Source organism: Lethenteron reissneri, chromosome 69 (assembly GCF_015708825.2).
Source record: "Lethenteron reissneri isolate LAM-NWPU_2019-01 chromosome 69, ASM1570882v1, whole genome shotgun sequence".
NCBI classification, from domain to species: Eukaryota; Metazoa; Chordata; class Hyperoartia; order Petromyzontiformes; family Petromyzontidae; genus Lethenteron; species Lethenteron reissneri.
Genome location: NC_083847.1, coordinates 861,696 through 884,784, shown reverse-complemented (window position 1 = coordinate 884,784; position 23,089 = coordinate 861,696). Strand labels below are relative to the sequence as shown.

General features: G+C 46.4%; 1 protein-coding gene across 3 annotated transcripts; it reads right to left on the bottom strand.

The window, feature by feature from the left end:
- Positions 1 to 1,394: 1,394 nt before the first annotated feature.
- On the bottom strand, positions 1,395 to 21,739 carry LOC133360826 (sulfotransferase 1 family member D1-like). Of its 3 annotated transcripts, none has more exons than XM_061579704.1 (8): positions 21,560 to 21,739; positions 17,429 to 17,582; positions 14,873 to 15,007; positions 12,970 to 13,067; positions 8,893 to 9,019; positions 8,003 to 8,097; positions 6,638 to 6,818; positions 1,903 to 5,921 (listed from the first exon to the last, which is right to left on the bottom strand). In XM_061579704.1, the coding sequence occupies exons 2-8, from the start codon at positions 17,556 to 17,558 to the stop codon at positions 5,806 to 5,808; spliced, it is 882 nt and encodes a 293-aa protein (XP_061435688.1). In that variant the 5' UTR covers positions 17,559 to 17,582; positions 21,560 to 21,739; the 3' UTR covers positions 1,903 to 5,805. The 3 variants fall into 3 exon arrangements, with proteins under 3 accessions (XP_061435690.1, XP_061435688.1, XP_061435689.1); XM_061579705.1 differs by having other exon boundaries at positions 17,429 to 17,560; XM_061579706.1 differs by lacking the exons at positions 1,903 to 5,921; positions 6,638 to 6,818 and adding an exon at positions 1,395 to 1,574.
- Between the last annotated feature and the right edge of the window lie 1,350 nt (positions 21,740 to 23,089).

Below are 23,089 nucleotides of genomic sequence, written 5' to 3'. Positions count from 1 at the left end.
GGGTGGGTAGAAAAATACATAGTCTAATATTACAATGTATAGTCTAAGGTATATAGTAATGCAGTATATAATTAAATTATGGGTTTGTCTATGACAGTATATAGTACGGGGTAGATCCGTGTGAATAAGGAAAAAGTTTAGCTGGAGGCATATTCTATTTTTTGCAACATGGAATTGTAATGTATGACTTACTGTTAGTAGCTCAGCTTATTGGAGAGTATATTTAGTATATTGATGATATTGATGTAGTTTATATTTTAGTTTTTTACGTGGTGGTTTGGCTGCTGCAGCTCCTTACTATTAAAATTCCTTTCCTTTATCACTGCTAACCCTACCTCCTCCCTTTGTTGCTGCTAATCCTACATAATGCGCGGGCGTAATATGACTTTGAGACCCCCCCACCTCCTACACATTCCACAAGTAGTGACTAATCCCATATCTGCATTCCATAAATATGCTAAATTCATCTGGTGATATGCAAATTCCTTTGTCAAGGCGCCCTTCCTCCCCTAACCCAGCTTAAATTTATGCTGCCAAGCATGGTGGTGTTCATTCAGACGCTGTCTTTCCGACAGACCTGTTCTTCACCTGAGGACGGCTGCTTGCGTTGTGGCCGAAACGTCGTGAGAATTGTATTTTATTATGTTTTATTTTTATTATCTTATTATTTCCCTTCTACGTGATGACTTTACCGAAAGAACCAAGAACATGTTACATATGTTAATGAATTGGTGATTGCTGCTCACTCAGAGGAGGAGTTGGATGTGTTGTTGGATCACTGCTGCTGGACCCACCAAAACTAAGCGCGTGTATGGGTCATTTTTTCCATCACATACTCCACCCCCTCAACTCCCCATTGGTGATGGGGCAGTTGTGGAGAGGGTGGAGAGTTTTCCATATCTGGGCAGTGTGGTCATGATCAGCTCTGGTTTGACAGCAGAGGTCTCTCTCCGAATCAGTCAAGTGGCATTATCTTTTCATCGCCTGCGTAACGCTGTGTAGAAACTACCTGTTCACCGGTCAGAAACATTTACGAATCATCCTGTGTTTAACTAGGCTGGATTGTGTGAGGAGCTCACAAATCCTTGAAAAATTTTGACAAAGTCCCATTGGTGATCTCCGGCAGGGAAGCCTGCGTTGGCTGGGTCATGTATCCCGCATGCCCAGCGACTGCATGCCGAAACAACTTTTATTTGGCTAGATAGTGGGGTTGCAGCACAGGCCAGAGAAGAGATGGAATGATGTGGTACAGGAGGATGTGGAGCTGAGTGGACTTCCCGATGACTGGTACCAGCGGTTTCTAGATCAGCTTCTGTGGAGGAGGCTCGAGAAGGACGCTACTGGGCAACAAGCGGGTGGATGACGCAATTAAAGAGAGGGGGGGGGGGTGACCTCAGGTGTCGACGTCATCATGTCGCGACCGCTGGGACTGCGAGGGGGATGCCCCATTGGCTGTGGGGGTTTCCTCCTCCCTGTTGACTGCGTCCACCGTGAAGCCGCGTGACTCGTGTGCCATCCCATGCTCGCTCGTGAGTCGCACAGCCTTGTGAGGAGTTAAGCATCGGGCGATGGCCCTAGACAGTAGTTCATGACAAATGTGTTGAGTGTTTTTGTATATTCGTGCTCATGCACTCCTGCCAACTCGCTATAGCCAAACAATGCTGTTACAAAAACACACGCGCGCGCACTTGTCACAGCTGTTGACACAGTAGGGGGGCACAGTTGTTGCAGCGGCCATCTATCTCAGTCGGTCAACCCATGGAACCTGGGTCTATCCCGTGACCTCCTGTCGGCGGGCCTTTGATACATCACGTGGCCTTAACGTGTACAGTGAGGGAAATAAGTATTTGATCCCCTGCTGATTTTGTACGTTTGCCCACTGACAAAGAAATGATCAGTCTATAATTTTAATGGTAGGTTTATTTGAACAGTGAGAGACAGAATAACAACAACAAAATGCAGAAAAACGCATGTCAAAAATGTTATAAATTGATTTGCATTTTGATGAGGGATATAAGTATTTGACCCCTCTGCAAAACATGACTTAGTACTTGGTGGCAAAACCCTTGTTGGCAATCACAGAGGTCAGACATTTCTTGTAGTTGGCCACCAGGTTTGCACACATCTCAGGAAGGATTTTGTCCTACTCCTCTTTGCAGATCTTCTCCAAGTCATTAAGGTTTCGAGGCTGACGTTTGGCATCTCGAATCTTCAGCTCCCTCCACAGATTTTCTATGAGATTAAGGTCTGGAGACTGGCTAGGCCACTCCAGGACCTTAATGTGCTTCTTCTTGAGCCACTCCTCTGTTGCCTTGGCCGTGTGTTTTGGGTCATTGTCATGCTGGAATACCCATCCACGACCCTTTTTAAATGCCCTGGCTGAGGGAAGAAGGTTCTCACCCAAGATTTGACGGTACATGGCCCCGTCCACGTCCCTTTGATGCGGTGAAGTTGTCCTGTCCTCTTAGCAGAAAAACACCCCCAAAGCATTTTCACCTCCATGTTTGACGGTGGGGATGATGTTCTTGGGGTCATAGGCAGCATTCCTCCTCCTCCAAACACGGCGAATTGAGTTGATGCCAAAGAGCTCCATTTTGGTCTCATCTGACCACAGCACTGTCACTCAGTTGTCCTCTGAATCATTCAGATGTTCATTGGCAAACTTCAGACGGGCATGTATATGTGATTTCTTGAGCAGGGGGACCTTGTGGGCGCTGCAGGATTTCAGTCCTTTACGGCGTAGTGTGTTACCAACTGTTTTCTTGGTGACTATGGTCACAGCTGCCTTGAAATCATTGACAAGATCCTTCCGTGTAGTTCTGGGCTGATTCCTCACCGTTCTCATGATCATTGCAACTCCACGAGGTGAGATCTTGCATGAAGCCCCAGGCCGAGGGAGATTGACAGTTCTTGTGTTTCTTCCATTTGCGAATAATCGCACCAACTGTTGTCACCTTCTCACCAAGCTGCTTGGCGATGGTCTTGTGGCCCATTCCAGCCTTGTGCAGGTCTACAATCTTGTCCCTGACATCATTGGAGAGCTCTTTGGTCTTGGCCATGGTGGAGAAATTGGAATCTGATTGATTGATTGCTTCTGTGAACAGGTCTTTTATACAGGTAACAAGCTGAGATTAGGAGCACTTCCTTTAAGAGTGTGCTCCTAATCTCAGCTCGTTACCTGTATAAAAGACACCTGAGAGCCAGAAATCTTTCTGATTGAGAGAAGGTCAAATACTTATTTCCCTCATTAAAATGCAAATCAATTTATAACATTTTTGAGATGCTTTTTTCTGGATTTTTGTTGTTGTTATTCTGTCTCTCACTGTTCAAATAGTCCTATCATTAAGATTATAGACTGATCATTTCTTTGTCAGTGGGCAAACGTACAAAATCAGCAGGGGATCAAATACTTTTTTCCCTCACTGTATATAGCCTGGCACTTAGTGGCAAATGGCGGTTGTTGTTGTTGTTGAAGGTCGCACTTGTTACACACGCACAAAGTACTTGCCACAAATAAACCACAACACCTTGCTAATCTCGTCAAGGAGCATAAATCATTAAGCAAACTCTGGATATCCTTGCATAAGCAGCGGCTTTTGGCTAGTTATCGAACAAAGGTGGTCACTGCACCGAGCGTTTTCAGATGCACTCCTGTGACCGTCTAGAAACATATTCCTTCCGATATTAGAAATACATTTGAGCTATGCACTTAAATAATCTAGATTGACAAACTCATCTATTTATAACATCTTTTTGTGTTTAGTTTGTTGTCATTTGCCCCGCACCTTCGATAAGCACAGTTGTTTACGCACGGTGCAACAAAAGTTCAACATTCACAGAGACCCATAGAATCACACCAATGCGCATATTCTCACGCAGAGATCTATAGAATCAAATGGAATCCCATAAAATCAAACAGAAACCCATAGACTTACATAAAGACCCATACAGTTACACAGAGAACCATAGACTCACACAGAGACCCATAGACTCACACAGAGACCAATATACTCATGCAGAGGGATCCATGAGCCTCCCATTGTATCTATACCAGGTAAAAATTCCACCAGTACGTACATGGAAATGATGTTGGTGATGCTAGTGTTAATGTTAGTGATAGTAAAGATGATGATGGTAGGAGTGGTAGTGATATTGTAGTGGTGACGATGTTTTGATGATGATGGTGTTGGCAGTAGTAGTGGGGAGCGGTAGTGCAGTGGTTTGCATGCTGCGCTACGAACCTGGCGAACTGATTTTGATTCCTGCTCATGGAAAACAACATTATCTGAACCGGTTATAGGCCTCCCCTTTGTCGACTCAGCCCCAAATGAGTATCTGGTGCAATGTGTTAACATCGCCACTGGGGAGACCAAAGCAGCCGGGCGTGGTGCTTGCCACCCACCCACCCCCTCGTGTGCTGTTCCGGCCTTCATTGGTGCGACTCGCTAATGGTACTTGCCCCAACATTCTTTCAAGGCGATATGGAGGATCTTTGTATTTCTCTTTGTGGACAGTAGTCTTAGTCATCATCACGTTTGATGATTTGCGTCTCACTCAGTCTTTTTGACTAAAAGCACTACTTCGTTGAATATTTGTATCGCTAATTTCGTGGTTGGTGGTACATATTAATTAACCCTTAAAACGCAACTTTTTGTAGCCACGCACAACTTGATAGTGATTATCACCTTCTTGGTTCTTTCGGTAAAGTCACGTAGAAGGGAAATAATAAAATAATAAAAATAAAACATAATAAAATAATTCTCTTAAATCGAAAAGTGATTATCACGTTTATAAATTTATATTATTTGTACGCTCCAAACTGGTGATTTGATTATGACTAATAAAGCTTTTTACAAGAACAAATCAGAATTCGTGACTGAATTTGACATCACTATGCGATGACTTTTCACTCAATCAGCTTTTATGCTTCACCACCAGATAGTGAACTCGTGCTATCCTGTCTCGTAGCAACCAAAGTGAGTATCGTCTGAATATGAACGCTGCACAGGTGAGTTGAGTGAAGCCACATTATTTAAATCTGTGTGTTTTCCGAGATGTAACAGATACAAATGAACAAAGTCCAGATCATACCCAGATGAATCAAGAGTAGATGAAAAAAGCCAGCTCAAACGATCACAGATTAAACCAGGTGCACACCAAATCAAAGAAAATCAAATCAATATAAAAATGTAAACGTATGGATCAAATTCAGATTGTCCAGTGAAAAACTAGAGTTGCCACTCTAGTTTTGTTGAGGTATCTGTCCAAGGAAATCTGTAATTCTTCCCAGGGAAGTTAAAGGTCACATACAGCTTGGGGGGAAGGGGGCACCAGATTAAAAAATACGCCAAATAATCACTACTAATCATTACTTAAAATAGCGAATTTTTGCACATTCTTACATAACATGCTGTTTTCATCCAGATAATCGATGATCAAATTGGGAGTCAATTGCATGTTAATAATATTACGCTGCTCAAAAAAGGTATTTACTTGCATTTCTCACCCCTTTTGGAATTGTGAGATTGCCTTCTCCTTCCCCATGACGTGTTCTGATTTTATTAATGACTCAGAGAGCGGCAACCCTAATTATTTATTTTCTGAGTCTTTTTCCTTTACTTAATAATTAGTTTAAATAGGATTTAGCCATAAATGCGATTATGAATATAATTATTTTACAGCGTTGTGGGATGAAATCAACATGAACGATGCTATATATTACGTGAAATTAGTATTATTATATCATTACTTTAACCCAAATCAGTCAATGGATACATTCAGGAGCAGAGGGAGAGATGCGGGCCTTCAGGGCAGGCTGTCCCTCAGGCGCAGGTCAGTGGTGGCCATTTTCTTTTTGTAGTCCTGCTCAAAGGCCTCCAGCTGAGCAGCAGAGAAGTGATTCCTCCAGTCACCCACATCCCCTGCACAGACAAAACAAAGACCCCCCATATAGATTTCATAAAATGTTGGGGCAAGTTCTGTTAATGAGCACCTATGAAGGCGGACGAGGGCGTGGGTGGTCAGCACCATGATCGACTGCCTTTACCTCCCCATAGGCGATGTTTACACTGCACTCGGTAAATCAAGGCTAAGTCAACCTAGAGGAGGCCCTGGGCCGGTTCAGAGAATCATCACCGGTGTTGGCCGTGAGTGGGAATCGAACTCGGTTGGCCGAGGTATGGTGCTGTAATTTTTCGTTGGGGTTGTCTTAATATCATCATCAACTACCACCATTCTCTCCTAAATTATGGTGATGTCACTCAGATGCTTGTGTCAGGCTATGTGCACTTTAAATCCATGTGAAGTGTTGAAACTCAGCTTGGAAGAGGTCACGGGACAGACCCAGGTGCCATAAGTTGACTGACTGAAATGACTGGCAGATGCACCACCTGTGCCCCCTACGATGCCAATTTATCCCCCCGGTGCTCCGCTCCTTGCAATGAGCCACGCTACTCTGCCCTCCATTGTTGCTGGAGGGTGACTGCCTGCAACTACCCAGGAGTGGCCTTCACGAGCATCCTGCTCCACAGAGGCCGATCCTGACACCGCTGGTATGAAGATCATCCCCATCCTACCACCACCTTCATCAAAATCACCGTGTGTCCGACTGAACATTCAAAAACGTTAAGATTTTTACCCTTGCGCATGAAGGGCGACACGGAGTGGTTCAAGAAGTCGGTGGGCAAGGTGCTGTAATTCGTCATGGGGTTGTCACGCATCACAGGGAAGGAGGTGAGCTTCACCACCTCACGCAGCTGCTGCTCGGACAGTGGCCGCTCCAGAAAGCGAGCAATGCGGGACACCTCACGCATGGGGTCCTCAGCACACACAATGGAGGAAAGGGGGAGTGGGGGGAGAATTATTCTCACAATCAGTAACGAGGCTGTGGGACTAAACAAATCGGATTCTCAGGCTTTTTGTAAAGAAACACAGCAGGCCCCAAATTGTTCATGGCGATCCTCATTAGTACAATTTTAAAATGGGTCCAAAATAACTAATGGGTGGGGGCACCTGTGAGGAAAAGTAATTGTGGATGCCGAATACTACCGGGGTCTTACTCGCCAACTGAGAGCGTAAATAAACATTAGAGGTACTTAAAATATTTTCATAATATAGTTTTTTTTCCGGTTAGATCGTGTAAGTATAAATGTGTCTACAGCCTCCACCAACCGACATGGCCAATCAGTAAGGGATTTGTCACGTAAACAAAACGCCAAATAGTTACTACTTCAGCCCACTGGTGCGTTGAAGAGTGAATCCACAACATTTACGATTTGAGTACGGCGTTTTGCTGGTAATACCATCAACCAGCATCATCGGGTGATTTTCCAGAATAGTGAAGCCATCCACCTGCTTCTGGTCTTAGACAGAGCAGAACGACGTCATTACGCGATCTAACCCAAAAAACCCAAAAAAAACTCTATTATGATTATAATTGTTTTACTTTAATCATACTTGACCGGCCTCACCAGGGCATTTGCCCTATGGACTGCTGCCCTAACGCCAGTCCGGGCCTGCTCACAATACAAAAGCAAAGACAAACATCCCCTGTAGAGGGTTAACAGAATGTTGGGGCAATTGGCTGTTAGCGAGTAGCACCTATGAAGGCTGGTACGGCTCACGAGGGGGTGTGTGAACAGCACCACACCTGCCCGCCTTTGTCTCCCCAAGTAGCAATGTTTACTACACACTGCGCCAGGTACCCATTTTGAGGCCGAGTAGACATAGGGGTAGCCCAGAACCGGTTCAGCTAATCGTCACCGGTGTTGGCCATGAGCAGAAATCGAACTCGGTTGTGAGTATGAATTAATTATGTACTGTGTACATAATAAACACATGCATCAACTCATGCTTGTGATGTCAGCCAAGTTCAGCCCACGAAACAATTCCCTCCCGCTCAGACCTCTGAATGTTTTATTTGGATAAGAATCAATATTTCTAAAAGTCGTTTTATAGTTTGAGAGCCGTGCTACTTATGTCCTCGACTGCTGTGCGACCTTACTTCCTTCATGTCCTCGAAGAAGAGGTAGAGAATCCGGTGTCGCTCCCTCATGTTCCACCAATCGGTCACATGATCATGCCACGAGCCCCAGCACACTGTGGGAAGGAGAAGGTGGAGCGACCGTGTTGGCACGTCTAGGTCACGTGGCTGGTCAGGACTCTAAAGCATTTGACTTGTCCAGTAGTCCCTCGGTTAATAGTGTGACATCCGTTAACCGTTTTTGAGATTAATGTATCGCCCTCGCATAGAACCCCCATGGTTTCTACCAACGTTAAAATGTTTATTGAAAGGTATATGTTTACGTTATGCAGTTATGCAAGCGGGCGCCAATTTCGGCCAATCCAAGCGCTCGTAAGTGGAGACTGAGCCCTGCCCACAGAAAATGAGTGATGCCCATTTATGAGCGTTTAGACCTCCGCTGGGCTTTGTTTCCATTATGTTTTCTGTATTAGCAGTGGAAACAGCTCTCTTGCAGACTAATTTTTCTTTTTTACTGAGTTTTCAACTTTTAAGCAAATTAATCGTGATTGCAATGTTTCTACTTCCCCTCACGGCCAATACCAGTAACGATTATCTGAACTGGTCTTGGGCCTCTCCGAGGTCAACTCAGCCTCAAATGAGTACCTGGTGCGGTATGTAATCTTCGTCACTAGGGAAACAAAGGCGGTCGGGCGTGGTGCTGGCCACCCACCCATTCTTGTGTTGTGCCGGCTTCTATAGGTGCTGCTCGCTAACAGCACTTGCCATAACGGTCTGTTAAGGCTAAACAGGGAATCTTTGTCTTTGTACCTATGTGTGTTCATGTTGAAATTAAGTTGCAGGCCACGTGAAATGAATTCGGTTCCTCACTACCGGTATAAAAGTGGTTGCAATAACCTAGGTGCCTTCACCATTGCCGGTCATGAAACGATGCAGGTATTCCTCCCAGGTGCCGGGCTCCGGATGCAACTTGTTCATTCGGTTAAAGTGGAAGGCGGATACGGCGTTGTCCTTGGCATTACGTGCGATGTAGATCACCTGGGGAGCAGATGTAGGGGTTGGGGAGAGTGGCACAGGGAGACACTAAACTAAAACTGCATTTTCTTTTTTACCAGGCAAGCCCTCCCTCCGCCCCCAGTGAAGGATCGTGACCTCCTACTGGTGGTGGCGTTTGTGTGTTCCAATGACCCTCAGAGCGATGTCGCCTGGAGTCGTGTACTCCTGGTAAAGTTTCCCTTGGCGAACAGATCTGGGGGGAGGTTTCAGACAAATATAGGTCCGAAAAAAACCCCTTTGAATGGTTCAGAAATAAAAAAAAATTGGAGAACCTCGCCGGACAAGGTATACATGGACATTCCCCTAAAACCAGGCCTGGGGATGATGCTCACCAGCAAGTGCCTGGTGGCTGGGTGACCCACGTAACACTTTTTCCGGAGTAACCCCTGGTGAGAGGCCCCGGGCAGGTATGGGGATACTCACAAGCCCCCGGCTGGGTGCCATTCAGTTGGAGTTCGTCCCAGTGGATGAGAGCGTCGCCTCAATGGGACTTCGGGTTAAAGAAAGGAAAACTTTGACTGTTGTCTGTGCTTATGCACCAAACCGCAGTTCAGAGTATTCGGCCTTCTTGGAGATGGTGGGTGCAGTGCTCGACAGAGTGACACCTACCGACTCCATATGCCTACTGGACGACTTCAATCCCCACGTGAGAAATGATGTAGATACCTAGAGAGGCATGATTGGGAGGAATGCCCCTCGTCCCTTGATCTGAACCCAAATGGTGAGATATTATTAGAATTCAGTGGAGGGATGCAGACAAGGCCGATGAGTCAAACGCCTTCTATAACCTCCTGTACCAGGTACGAGCTAGATTGGCCCCCTAGGATAGAGTCATCCTATTTGCTGACTTTAATGCCCGAGTGGGTCCTGGCGCAGACACCTGGGTTTAAGTGACCGGAAGGCATGAGCCAGATAACCTCAATAATAACGGTACTAGGCTGCTAGACTTTTGTGCAGCCCATGGGCTTGTAATTACGAACACGCTGTTCCGGCATCGGCACATCCACGCAACATTATGGATGCACGCTAGGTCCAAGCAAGTACATCTGCTGGACTATATAATTACTGCTCAGCAGATGCAGGTCCATGTCCTTGACACCAGGACCTATCGTGGAGCTGATCTGCTCATTGACCATCGTCTGCAACATCCAACATTGGAGAATGAGGAGGCTTACAACGGCCTTTACTTGAAGGTTTGGAAAACCGTGCAGCATTGTAAATATTAATGGTGGGTGTGGGTTGCTGAGGAAATTAAATCTGCCTCAGTATCCTGTAATTACAAATCGCTATATCATTACATCAATAAATTAACTTGCAGCACAGCATCTATAACCATCTTTAAGGGAAATAACTGTGATCTCACAGGCTTGCATATCATTTTTGTGAAGTCTTGGTGGAGAGTAATTCCCTCAGCCCAGACAACATCGTTGGGCAAGGTGGGGATGACCTTGCTAGGGTTGCAATGCCTCAAATATTGGCAGATGCAGCTACCCCTTCTGAATGGTTGGCTGAGGTGCCATCTGTGGAGAAAGTGCGAGGGGAGATCCGAAGTTTGATACCAGGAAACGCGTCATGCAGAAACGATCTCCCAAGAGAAATGCTAAGGGAGGGTGCCATTTTTGTGCAGACTGCCCTACATGACATCATCACAACTGTCTAGACCACAGGACGGGTTCTTCAGGATTGGATGGATGCCCTGGTGTGACAACTTTTGGGGCATCTCTCTTCTCAATGTGCCGGGAAATGTCCTGGCAAGCATTATTCAACATCGCCTTGCCAGGCATTCTGAGGAGAGGCTTGCGGAGCCACAATGTGGATTCAGACCTGGGCGGTCCTGCACGGACGCCATATTCTCTGTCCGTCTACTACAGCAGAGGTGTAGGAAATTGCAGCAAGACCTACATATCTGCTTTATTGACCTGGTCAAGGCCTATGATACCTTCACCAGGCCAGGCCTCTGGGCTGTTAATGATTGCTCATGATAATTAAGGGTCTTCATAATGATGGACAGGCACGAGTGAAGCTACACGTAGATCGAGAAGATTTCCGTGGCTATACCTGAGGAATTTACATCTGGCACAGATACAACGGAATGTTGATCGATGCCTGCGTGCGGCCGAGGGATGGCTCCCTATTGGTTAATTATGTTACGTATGCTGATGATTTGGTGATTGTTGTTCACCCAGAGGAGGAGTTGGAGGTGCTCCTGCTGAACCTGAAGCGTGTCACTAAGTATAGCCTTTACCATCATCCCCACAAAAACATAGCACCAGCCTGGGTATTTTGTGACATCAAATACTCCACCACCTCAACTCGCCATTGGTGATGGAGCAGTTGTGGAGAGAGTGAAACGTTTCCCATACCTGGGAATGTGTGCTAAGGACCAGCTCCGGTTTGACAGCAGGGTTCTCCCTCTGAATAAGTTGGGTGGCTTTATATTTTAATCGGCTGTGTAATGCTGTGTAGAAGCTACCTGGTCTGTCATTCCACACGAAGGTTCAGGTCTTCTCGGCCACAATCATGTCCTCTCTTCTCTATGCATGTGAAACGTGGACCCCTCTAATGGAACATCTGTGCCAGTTAAAACCATTCAGGCTGTTCTACCTGCGATCCATCCTGGGTTTAATCAGGCTGGATTGTGTGAGAAGCTCACAAATCCTTGAAAGATCTGGACACATTCCCATCAGTGAGCTCCTCTGGCAGGCAAGGCTGCGTCGGCTGGGTTACGTAGCCCGCATGCCCAGATACCACAGGCCCAAGCAGCTTCTATTTGGATGCATAGAGGGTGAACAACGGGCATGACACGGGCTGGTGGAGAGATGGACTGATGCAAAACGGGAGGATATGGAGCCGAGTAGAATTACAGAAGACTGGTACCAGCAGTGTCAAGATCCGCCTCTATGGAGCAGACGCTCCGGGGTAGTTGGATGCAGTAATCCTCTAACAACAACTGAGGTCAGCAGAGCGACGCTCACAACAACGGGTGGAGCACCGAGCCGCTAAAACGCTGCAAGTTGACACAATAGGGTGCAAAGCTGATGCATTTGCTGGTCATCTCAGTCAGTCAACCCATGGCACCTACTGGGTCTGTCCCATCACCTCCGGTCAGCGAGCCTTCGACAAGTCACGTGGTCTCATAGTGCACCAGGTCTGGAACAGTCGCCGTGGTGACGTCACCGTCACTTAGTGGCGTTCGGCGGTTATTGCTATTGGTGATGGTGGTGATGATGGTGGTGATGATGGAAGTTGTCACGTGGTACAAATAACTCCCAAGAGAAAAATAATTGGGAGGCTATGGTCCACCTGTATAGGGGAAGGGGGTTGTGGAAAAGCAGTTTTCTGGGAGGCAGGGAGGAGAGATAAAACTACGTGCACAGAGTTATTACAATTATAAATATGTGCAGTAAGTTGGAATATTGTGTTTGGAACAGGTGGAAGACGAGATTCCATCAATGTGGTGGTCCACGACCCGCGGGTTCGAGTTTCACCCTGGATTCAGGTTGCTTGTGAATGCAGCCCAAAGCGGGTGGAAAACGCCATCAAAGACTTGAAGTGCCATAAGGGTGTTTGAATGTGTTCTAGAACACGTAGGCTTAGGTGTGAGTGTTCTGATGAAGGGGTCCTCCTGTAACACATTTTAAGTGCACCACCGAGGTGTTCTCGAGATCCACTACTGCGTGAAAACTGGCAGGGTGGCTTGTCTAAACATTAAAGAGAGACCAACCCTATTGAATCGCCTCGATTTATCTCGATAGACTTGAACCAACAATATACACGGAGGTGACCTGGCTAACCAAAAGCATAATAGTGATGCCAATGAAGGTGAGCCTGCAAAATCAAGCAAGAGACTAAGTGTGGTGGTGGTGATGGTGGTGATGGTGGTGATGGTGGTGATGATGGTGATGGTGGTGATGATGGTGATGGTGGTCCACCTTGCAATCGTTGTCCCAAAATGAGGAAGGCATCAGCTGGTAGGGCAGGTGAGTCTTAATCGTGCGAGGAGACGGCATATCATTCAGCACCTCCACTCCTGGAGCCACGCGATCAGTAACATCACAATCACAATCAGCATATTTAAACTAAACTTTTATTTATTTTACCAGATGTAAGGCCCCCACTGAGCTGCGATATAGTGGCTCTTTTAATTTCAAAAGCGACCTGGTCATCACAAATGATAGCTCAACAAAGTGGAGGACTATCATCATCATTATCACGTGGAAATTTATAGCAGCAGCCGAATAACTCTAAACGCGTGATGTTCATTCTAAATGTGGAGGGGTGAAACTGGAGGAAGAAGAATCCGATGAGTTCTAAAGCTCTGTTTCACAGATGTCCACTAGGGGCACGGGTTCAAAACGTTACAAGAACAAACACAATTCACAAACACTACATGAGTGTAATGTTTAAGAAAGGTAAACAAATCACCTAAAAATTAAACAAATACAAACTAAGTCTTTTTCATCTTACCGAAAACTCGCACAGAGACCCATATACAGAGGTCATTCTAAGATAAACCTTTTATTATATTACCAGGAAAGCCCCACTGAGCTGTATATTGTTATTTTTGAAAGCGGCACGGCTATCATTATTGTTAGCTCAACGAAGTGGGAAAATAAAAACTGCAAATATAGAGCAGGGCATTGTCAGGGTCGGGATCGAACCCACCAGCTCGTGTATACCAGGCGAGGTAGTTAACATCTCCTAACTATTGTGCCACCCAAGACCACGCATTATCAATAACGACAAATTTATGTGATCTACCCAAAAAGCACCATTATTATGAATCAGCAATTCTCTTTCTTTTGACTGCAATCATTTTCCACGTGGTAATGATGTAGTAGAAGTTTATTTTGAATAAATTGATGAAAATGAGCTGCATAGCTCAGTGGGGCCTTACCCAGTAAAGTAAAAAAAGAGTTTAGTTTTAGTATGGGTCTCTATGATTATGGGTCTCTGTGGGTCTCTATGAGTATGGGTTTCTGTGGGTCGCTGTGGGTCTCAGATGAGCATGGGTCTCGCAGTATGGGTCTCTCAGTATGGGACTGTGGGTGTCTGAGTGCTTAGCTTTGACAGTGGGTCTTTGCGGATGAGTCTCTGAGCCTATGTGAGTCTATGAGTACGGTTTTCTATGAGTATGGGTCTCTGTGGGTCTCTATGAGTAGGGGTCTCTGTGGGTATCTATGAGTATGGGTCTCTCTGGGTCTCTATGAGTAGGGGTCTCGGTGGGTATCTATGAGTATGGGTCTCTGGGTCTCTATGATTATGGGTCTCTGTGGGTCTCTATGAGTATGGGTTTCTGTGGGTCGCTGTGGGTCTCCATGAGTATGGGTCAAGGAGTATGGGTCACTAAGTATGGATCTGTGGGTCTGAGTATGTTTTTTTTATGAGATTGTGTATATGAGAATGAGTCTTTAGGTCTCTGTGAGTCTCCGAGTACGGGTTTTCTATGAGTAGGGGTCTCTGTGGGTCTCTATGAGTATGGTCTCCGTGGGTCTCTATGAGCATGGGTCTCTGTGGGTCTGTATGAGTATGGGTCTCGCAGTATGGGTCTGTGGGTGTCTGAGTGTCTCTCTATGAGATTGGGTCTATGCGGATGAGTCTCTGAGCCTCTGTGAGTCTTTGAGTACAGTTATCTATGAATATGGGTCGCTGTGGGTCTCTATGAGTATGGGTCTCTGTGGGTCTCTATGAGTATAGGTCTCTGTGGGTCTCTATGAGTATGGGTCTCTGTGGGTCAGGTCGCAACTGAAAAAGAGATGCGTAGCTCAATTGGGGACTTACACCTGGTAAAAGTAAAACATTCAATAGTTGACTTGAGTCCACTGCTGCCATCACCTTTGCGATGCATCACGAAATTTATGCCCGTCCACTCCATGAAGACGATCCTCTCGTACACGGGGCCACGTTTGCAGTGTTCCACGTCCACTCCGCTCTGAATCAGATCCACGATCTCCTGGGTCCACGTGGTGCCTCAGAGAGTTAGAGGGGTGGGGGGAGGGGGGCCAAGATGAAGGTGGTGATGAATACACTGTGTAATACATTTTTATCATTTTGTTCCTGGGTAGTAAGTATAATTTCGTAATTGCTTATGCCTTAAAAGTACAGAAAATGGCTATTATTTCCCACAAACTTTGCTTTTGTTACCAGGACAGTGATATTTTGAAATGTACCTATTTTCAATGAGTAAACGGGCAATTTTGTGTCTTTTCGTTCACATGAAGTCAGAAAAAAACAATATATGAATCAAAATTAACATGTATTATTACTAAAGTAATACAAAAATTACTACAAAAGATTTAGACACCAAGGCGCACTACCACAGGCGGGACTGGCCACAGCGGACCGAGTTCTCTGTGGGGAGGAACAACATCAAGTGGAAGCCACTGGTGGACCACCGGAAGGTGCTGATATCACCACTGCACATCAAATTTGGACTTATGAAACAATGTGTCAGAGCTGTAGATAAGGAGTCGGCAGCCTTCAAGTACCTTCAAGACTTCTTCCCTAAATTGTCTGAGGCAAAGGTCAAAGCCAGTGTCTTCATCAGACCACAGATATAAAAGATCATGGAGTGCAATGAATTCCCCAAGAAGCTCACTAGTAAGAAGAAAGCGGCTTGGAACAGCTTTGTCGCAGTGCTTCGTGGTTTCCTGGGCAATCAAAAAGTAAAAAACTACGTGGAGCTGGTTGAGACTGATGAAGAACTACGGCACAATGGGCTGTAGGATGTCTGTCAAAGTCCATATCCTTGATGCTCATCTTGATACATTCAAGGAGAACATGGGAGCGTACTCAGTCGAGCACTTCCACCAGGATATACTGGAATTTTGAACGCCGCTACCAAGGACAGTATAACAAGAACATGCTGGGAGACTATATTTGGGGGCTGATTCGTGAAAGTGATTTACAGTCTAATAATTAATCTCGAAAAACAACTCACTTCTAAATCTTTGTAGTAATTTTTGTGTTACTTTAGTATAAACACAAGTTAATTGTGATTTGTATGTTTTTTTTCTGACTTTATGTGAACGAAAAGACATACATTTGCCCGTTTTCCCATTGAAAATAGGTAAATTTCAAAATATCAATGTCCTGGTCACAAAAGCAAAGTTTGTGGGGAATAATAGCCATTTTCTATACTTTTTAGGCATAAGCAATTACGAAATAACACTTACTACCCATGAACAAAAATTGTGTTACATAGTGTTATGAATGTGGGAGTCGTGATGTTGATCATGATGGTAGCAGTGATGGTAATGAAGATGGTGGTAATGAAGATGTTGGTCATAATAATTATGAATTTGGTAGTAGTGCTGTTGATGATGATGATGAAAGCAATGTTGGTGATGAAGGTGGTGTGTAGTGGTGATGATGGTGGTGGTTTTGATCATTATGAATGTCGCAGTAGTAGTGATGATGGTGATGACGGTGTTAGCAGTGGTGGTGATTTAATGTGGTGGTTGTGAGGGTGGGAGTTATGATGATGAATGTGGTAGTCTTGGTGATCAATGAATAGCTCCCTATTGATCAACCATGTTAAGTATGCCGATGATTTGGTGATTGCGGCTCACCAAGAGGAGGAGTTGTAGATGCTGCTGTTCGAATTGGAGCGTGCCACTAAGAAGTAGGACCTTACCATCAGCACCAACAAAAGTAATCACCTACCTGGGTATTTTGTGCCAGCAAATACTAAACCCTATCAACTTGGCACAGTAAGGGGCACAGGTGGTGCATCGGCCAGTCATCTCAGTCAGCCAACCCACGGCACCTGCTGGGTCTGTCCTGTAACCTCCTGCCAGTGGGCAATCGACACTTCACGTGGCCTTAACGTGCACATAGCCTGGCACAAGCGCCATGGTGACGTCACCTCCACTTCGTGGCGAATGGCAGTTGGTGTTGACGATGGTAGAAGTGGTGATGAAGGTGGTGGTGGTGGTGGTGTTGGTGATGAAGGTGGCGGTGATAATATTGTTGGTTATCATGGTTATGAGTGTCGAAGCAGTGGTAATGATGGTGATAAAGGTGGCGGTGGCGGTGGTGGTTAGGATGATTATATTATAAATGTCGTAGTGGTGATGATAGTGATGAAGATAATGGTGGTAGCAGTGGTCGTAATGAAGATGGTCATTATGATGAAGGTGGAGGTGGTGATGATGATTATGATGCAGGTGTTAGCAATTATAATGAGTACCGTATTAAGACAGTGGTGGTAATTATAATAATGATGATCGTATTAATTCTGATGATGGTGATGAAGATTATTACGATGGTCATCGCGATTGTGGTGATGATTATGAAGGTATTGAATATGGTGGCAGCAGGGGTGGTGATGATGATAATGGAGCTGGTGGTGATGCTGATGGTGGTGCTGCTGCTTCTGTTAATACTCACCCGCCTTGGGGTAAGTTGCTATCAGGACATCTCCGGGCCTGGCTTTAAATGACTCCACCAGGCTCCAGTCCCTCGCTATAAAGTCCAGCATGGGGACTCCATGCACCGGCAACAGTTTGGGCCTCTCCATCCCTGCAACACAGCAAGTAGGATGCTGGGAGAGATGGGAGCAGGTGAGGAGGAAAGAAAGCCATTGGTTGAGTCGTCTGCCCTGGTATTCATCTCAATGACTTTGTTGGTAAGCACAGGAGACCTGGGTTCGAGTCAGAGTTTCGTATAAATTGGTGCTCATCAGTGATATTCTGTAGAGCTACACACTGCTAATAGAAGCCCCTTGTGCGACAGACAGTCCTCGACTTACGAATATCCAACTTACAAACACCCGCACTTACGAACCAGCTTTCTTTGAAATATATTTTTTACATTAACTTAAAACGCGAACTCGCAGTTTCAATCTCGGCGTGCTTGCCCACACACTTGTGTGTGTATTTGTGTGTGGGGGAGCGGCAGTGCATGGCGCTACGAACCCAGGTTACATTTCCGCTCACGGTCAAAACCAATGACGGTCATCTGAACTGGTCCTGGAATCTGCTCCACTAGGTCCACGAAGCCGCAAATTATTACATGGTGTGGTGTGTAAAAACATTGCAACTGGGGAGACAGAAGCGGCCGTGCGTGGTACTGGTCACCACCCCGCTCGCATGCTATTCCCGCATCCATTGGTGCTGCTACTTTCTAGCAGCACTTGGCCAAGCAGTCTGTTAAGGCTACACGGGGGATCTTTGGCTTTGAAGTGTGGGTGATATCGTATGTTCAAGCTCACAGTAAGGGGCAGCACATTCTCACCCACTCGGCCACGTGAGAGGAACCTTTGTTAGCTGGCAGTCCAAACTGTTATTTAGCCAAATAAAAATCTTCCTGTTCGGATTACGTATACCTATGTGTACGTCTTCAGTTTTTCTTCTTGTTCCGTTCCGATGATGCACATGGTACATTCTTCTTCTTGGTTCTTTCGGTAAAGTCACGTAGAAGGGAAGTAATAAAATAATAAAAATAAAACATAATAAAATAATTCTCACGACGTTTCGGCCACAACGCAAGCAGCCGTCCTCAGGTGAAGAACAGGTCTGTCGAGAAGACAGCGTCTGAATGGTACATTCTGTTGACGCTACGTGTATACCACATACGAAACGGGAAACAAAGCTCAAATTAAAGAACTATCGGTACATTGGCTCCCACTGCCATGCTTATTTGGCAGAGTTTTTTGCGTCAACTATCGGAGAGTGGCGTGGTGAATAAAGACGTCTTCATGAAAAACAACGGCGCAGCTTTAACTACGCTTCTCTGTAAATAAAGTAAATGCTGAGCCACCCACGTGTGTTCCGAGTTTCGGCGGTGAATGGGACCCCATCATAGACTCGCACAGAGACCCGTAGACTCACACAGAGGCCCATAGACTCATCACACAGAGACCCATAGATTCGCACAGAGACCCACAGACTCATCACACAGAGACCCATATACTCATAGACACAGAGACCCATAGACTCGCACAGAGACCCATAGACTCACACAGAGGCCCATAGACTCATCACACAGAGACCCATAGATTCGCACAGAGACCCATAGACTCATCACACAGAGACCCGTAGACTCACATAGTTACCGTAGATTCATCACACAGAGACCCGTAGACTCACATAGATACCGTAGACTCATCACACAGAGACCCGTAGACTCATCACACAGAGACCCATAGACTCATCACACAGAGACCCATAGACTCACACAGAGGCCCATTGACTCATCACACAGAGACCCATAGATTCGCACAGAGACCCATAGACTCATCACACAGAGACCCGTAGACTCACATAATTACCGTAGATTCATCACACAGAGACCCGTAGACTCACATAGATACCGTAGACTCATCACACAGAGACCCGTAGACTCATCACACAGAGACCCATAGACTGATCACACAGAGACCCATAGACTCATCACACAGAGACCCATAGACTCATCACACAGAGACCCATAGACTCACATAGAGACCCATAGACTCATCACACAGAGACCCATAGACTCGCACAGAAACCCATAGACTCATCCCACAGAGACCCGTAGACTCACATAGAGACCCATAGACTCACCACACAGAGACCCATAGACTCATCACACAGAGACCCATAGACTCATCACACAGAAACCCATAGACTCATCACACAGAGACCCATAGACTCACATAGAGACCCATAGACTCATCACACAGAGACCCATAGACTCACATAGAGACCCATAGACTCATCCCACAGAGACCCGTAGACTCACATAGAGACCCATAGACTCATCACACAGGTGCTCGTAGATTCTCACAGTGACCCATAGACTCACACAGACACCTATAGTTTGTTGTACTTCCCCCTTACCTCCAATTAGTATTGTTGGCTACGTACAGTGTGAAAGAAGTTCAACATAAAGATCATATAGACTCGGACAGAGAACCATAGACTCACACAGAGACCCATAGACTCACATAGATACCGTATACTCATCACACAGAGACCCGTAGACTCATCACACAGAGACCCATAGACTCACATAGAGACCCATAGACTCATCACACAGAGACCCGTAAACTCATCACACAGAGACCCGTAGACTCACATAGAGACCCATAGACTCGTCACACAGAGACCCGTAGACTCACATAGAGACCCGTAGACTCGTCACACAGAGACCCGTAGACTCACATAGAGACCCGTAAACTCATCACACAGAGACCCGTAGACTCACACAGAGACCCGTAGACTCGTCACACAGAGACCCGTAGACTCACATAGAGACCCATAGACTCGTCACACAGAGACCCGTAGACTCGTCACACAGAGACCCGTAGACTCACATAGAGACCCATAGACTCGTCACACAGAGACCCATAGACTCACATAGAGACCCGTAGACTCATCACACAGAGACCCGTAGACTCGTCACACAAAGACCCTTAGACTCACATAGAGACCCATAGTTTCTCATCCTTCCACAACACCTCCGATGAGCACGGTAGGCCCAAGACCAGTGAAAATAATCGTCACTGGTGTCGGTGACCGTGAGTGGGAATTGAACTCGGGTCGCCGGCTTCGTAGAGCAGTGTGCGCTCTAATGCGTGCCCACTAGTCACTCTTGACACACTCACGCACATTCCACGCGTTTATTTTGAACTTCTTCCGCACCATACATAGCCAACCGTGCTTATAATCAAAGGTGCGGGTGAAACACAACCAACTGTGAGTCTCTATGTGAGTCTGTGGGTGTCTGTGGGGTCTCTGTGTGAGTCTGTGGGATCTCTGTGTGAGTCTGTGGGGTCTCTGTGTGAGTCTGAGGGGCCTCTGTGTGAGTCTGTGGGTCTCTGTATGAGTCTGTGGGATCTCTGCGTGAGTCTGTGGGTCTCTGTGTGAGTCTGTGGGTCTATGTGTGAGTTTGTGGTTCTCTATGTGAGTCTGCGGGGTCTCTGCGTGAGTCTGTGGGTCTCTGTGTGAGTCTGTGGGTGTCTGTGGGGTCTCTGTGTGAGTCTGTGGTTCTCTGTGTGAGTCTGCGGGGTCTCTGCGTGAGTCTGTGGGTCTCTGTGTGAGTCTGTGGGTCTCTATGTGAGTCTGCGGGGTCTCTGCGTGAGTTTGTGGTTCTCTATGTGAGTCTGTGGGTCTCTGTTAGTTTGTGGTTCTCTGTGTGAGTACAGGTCTCTGTGTGAGTCTATATATGCATTTATGTTGAACTTCTTTAGCACCATACATAGCAAACCGTGTCACTCACCTGATAAATACACTCACACTGACACACAAAGAGAAGTTATTTCGCTGTATGTCAAGTAAGTGACCCGTTCTGATCAACACAACCTAGATGCAGATAAATAGCTGGGCGTGGATGAACACCAGACCACAGATGAACACCTGACACGCATTAACAACCTAAACACGCATGAACCACCTTAACGCGGATGAACACCTCACACAGATGAACACCGGACACGAATGATGAATTGACACGGAAGAACAACCTGAACGCGGTTGAACAAACGGACGCTGGTGAACGCCCCGACACGGATGAACATCTGAACAAGAATGAACCCACCTTAACGCAGACGACGAACCAACCCCGACCCTTGAGATCCCACAGCCTCCGCCTTGTGGCTCAACGGTGGCGCGATGCGATGCCAAACTCCCCCCCACCACCGAGGTCGGCAAACTGAGAGCCCAGAGCGGATGGAGACCTCGCCGACGCGACACAGGCCACGGTGCCTCACAGCTCAGGGGTTGGGTGAGTCTGTGGGTGAACTCCCGTTTGCGTTGCTGCTTAAGAATCAGAGTGGGCGGTGCATGGGGTGGCGGTGGGGGGTGGAGCTGTGGTTTCGCAGGGTTTGTAGCGCAGTGCAGAGTCCACTGACCCACTCTGACCCACTCACATACTAAGGCAAAGATCCCCCGTATAGCCTGTAACAGGCCGTTGGGATAAGTGCTGTTAGCGAGGAGCACCTCAACTGACACACAAAAGCGAAGATCCCCATATAGCCGAAAATAGACAGTTGTGGCAAGTGATGTTAGTAACGAGAAGCAGCACATATGAAGGTCAGTACTGTGGCACCCGAGGGGGTGGGTGGTCAGCAACCACGCCCGCCACCTTTGTCTCACCAGTGGTGATGTTTACTACACAACGTACCAGGTACTCATTTGAGGCTGAGTATATCTACGGGTTGAGGCTCAGGACCGGTTAGTGATAATTGTCACTGGTGTTAGTGGCCGTGAGCAGGAATCAAACTCGGGTTGTAGCCGGATTCCTAGCGCAGTGTAGTGCTAACCGCTGCAATACCGTTCCTCTTTTATCCACTTTTCGCCACTACCATCACGTGACCTGCTATTCAGAGACTCAACTGGGATGAACCCATTCGCATTGCCTTGGGTATAGAGGTTGGGGGAGGGAATTATGGATTTTAACAAACGTACTTTGAACCCATGACCTCAGCACTCTGACTTACACAGTGGGTGCCACGGTGGCTAGGAGATGTCAACTACCTCGCCTGGTATACAGGAGGTCGTGTGTCCGATAACAATCCTAACACAACGGTGGCTAGGAGATGTTAAATAACTCATCTGGTATACAGGAGGTCCTGAGTTCGATCCCCATCCTGTAGACGCCTGCTGAATATTTGGAGTTTGCGTGTCTCTGTATCTCTTTCCACGTGGTCGCGTGGATTTTTTTTCTGGTCCTGCGTTTTTTTTTCCCACATTCAGAATGAACATCGCGTTGTTTAGAGGATTTGGCTGCTTTAAAATTCCACGTGATGATAAGGATGATAAGCCAATGTCGTTGAGCTATCATCTGTGATCGCCAGGTAGCTTCTGAAGTTAACAGTGAACTCCAGTTTTATTGCTTTAAAAGAATCACAGTGGGTTGGGGAGCTCTGTAAAAGGTAGGGAGGGTTGAAGTGCCTGTGTGTGTATGTCTGTGTGTATGTGTGTAAGTGTGCATGTGTATGTATTTGTGTGTATGTGTGTAAGTATGCATGTGTGTGTATGTGTTTATGTGCGTGTATGTGTGTGTATGTGTGTATGTGAGCGTGTATGTGTGTGTATGTGTGTAAGTATGTGTGTGTGTGTATGTGTG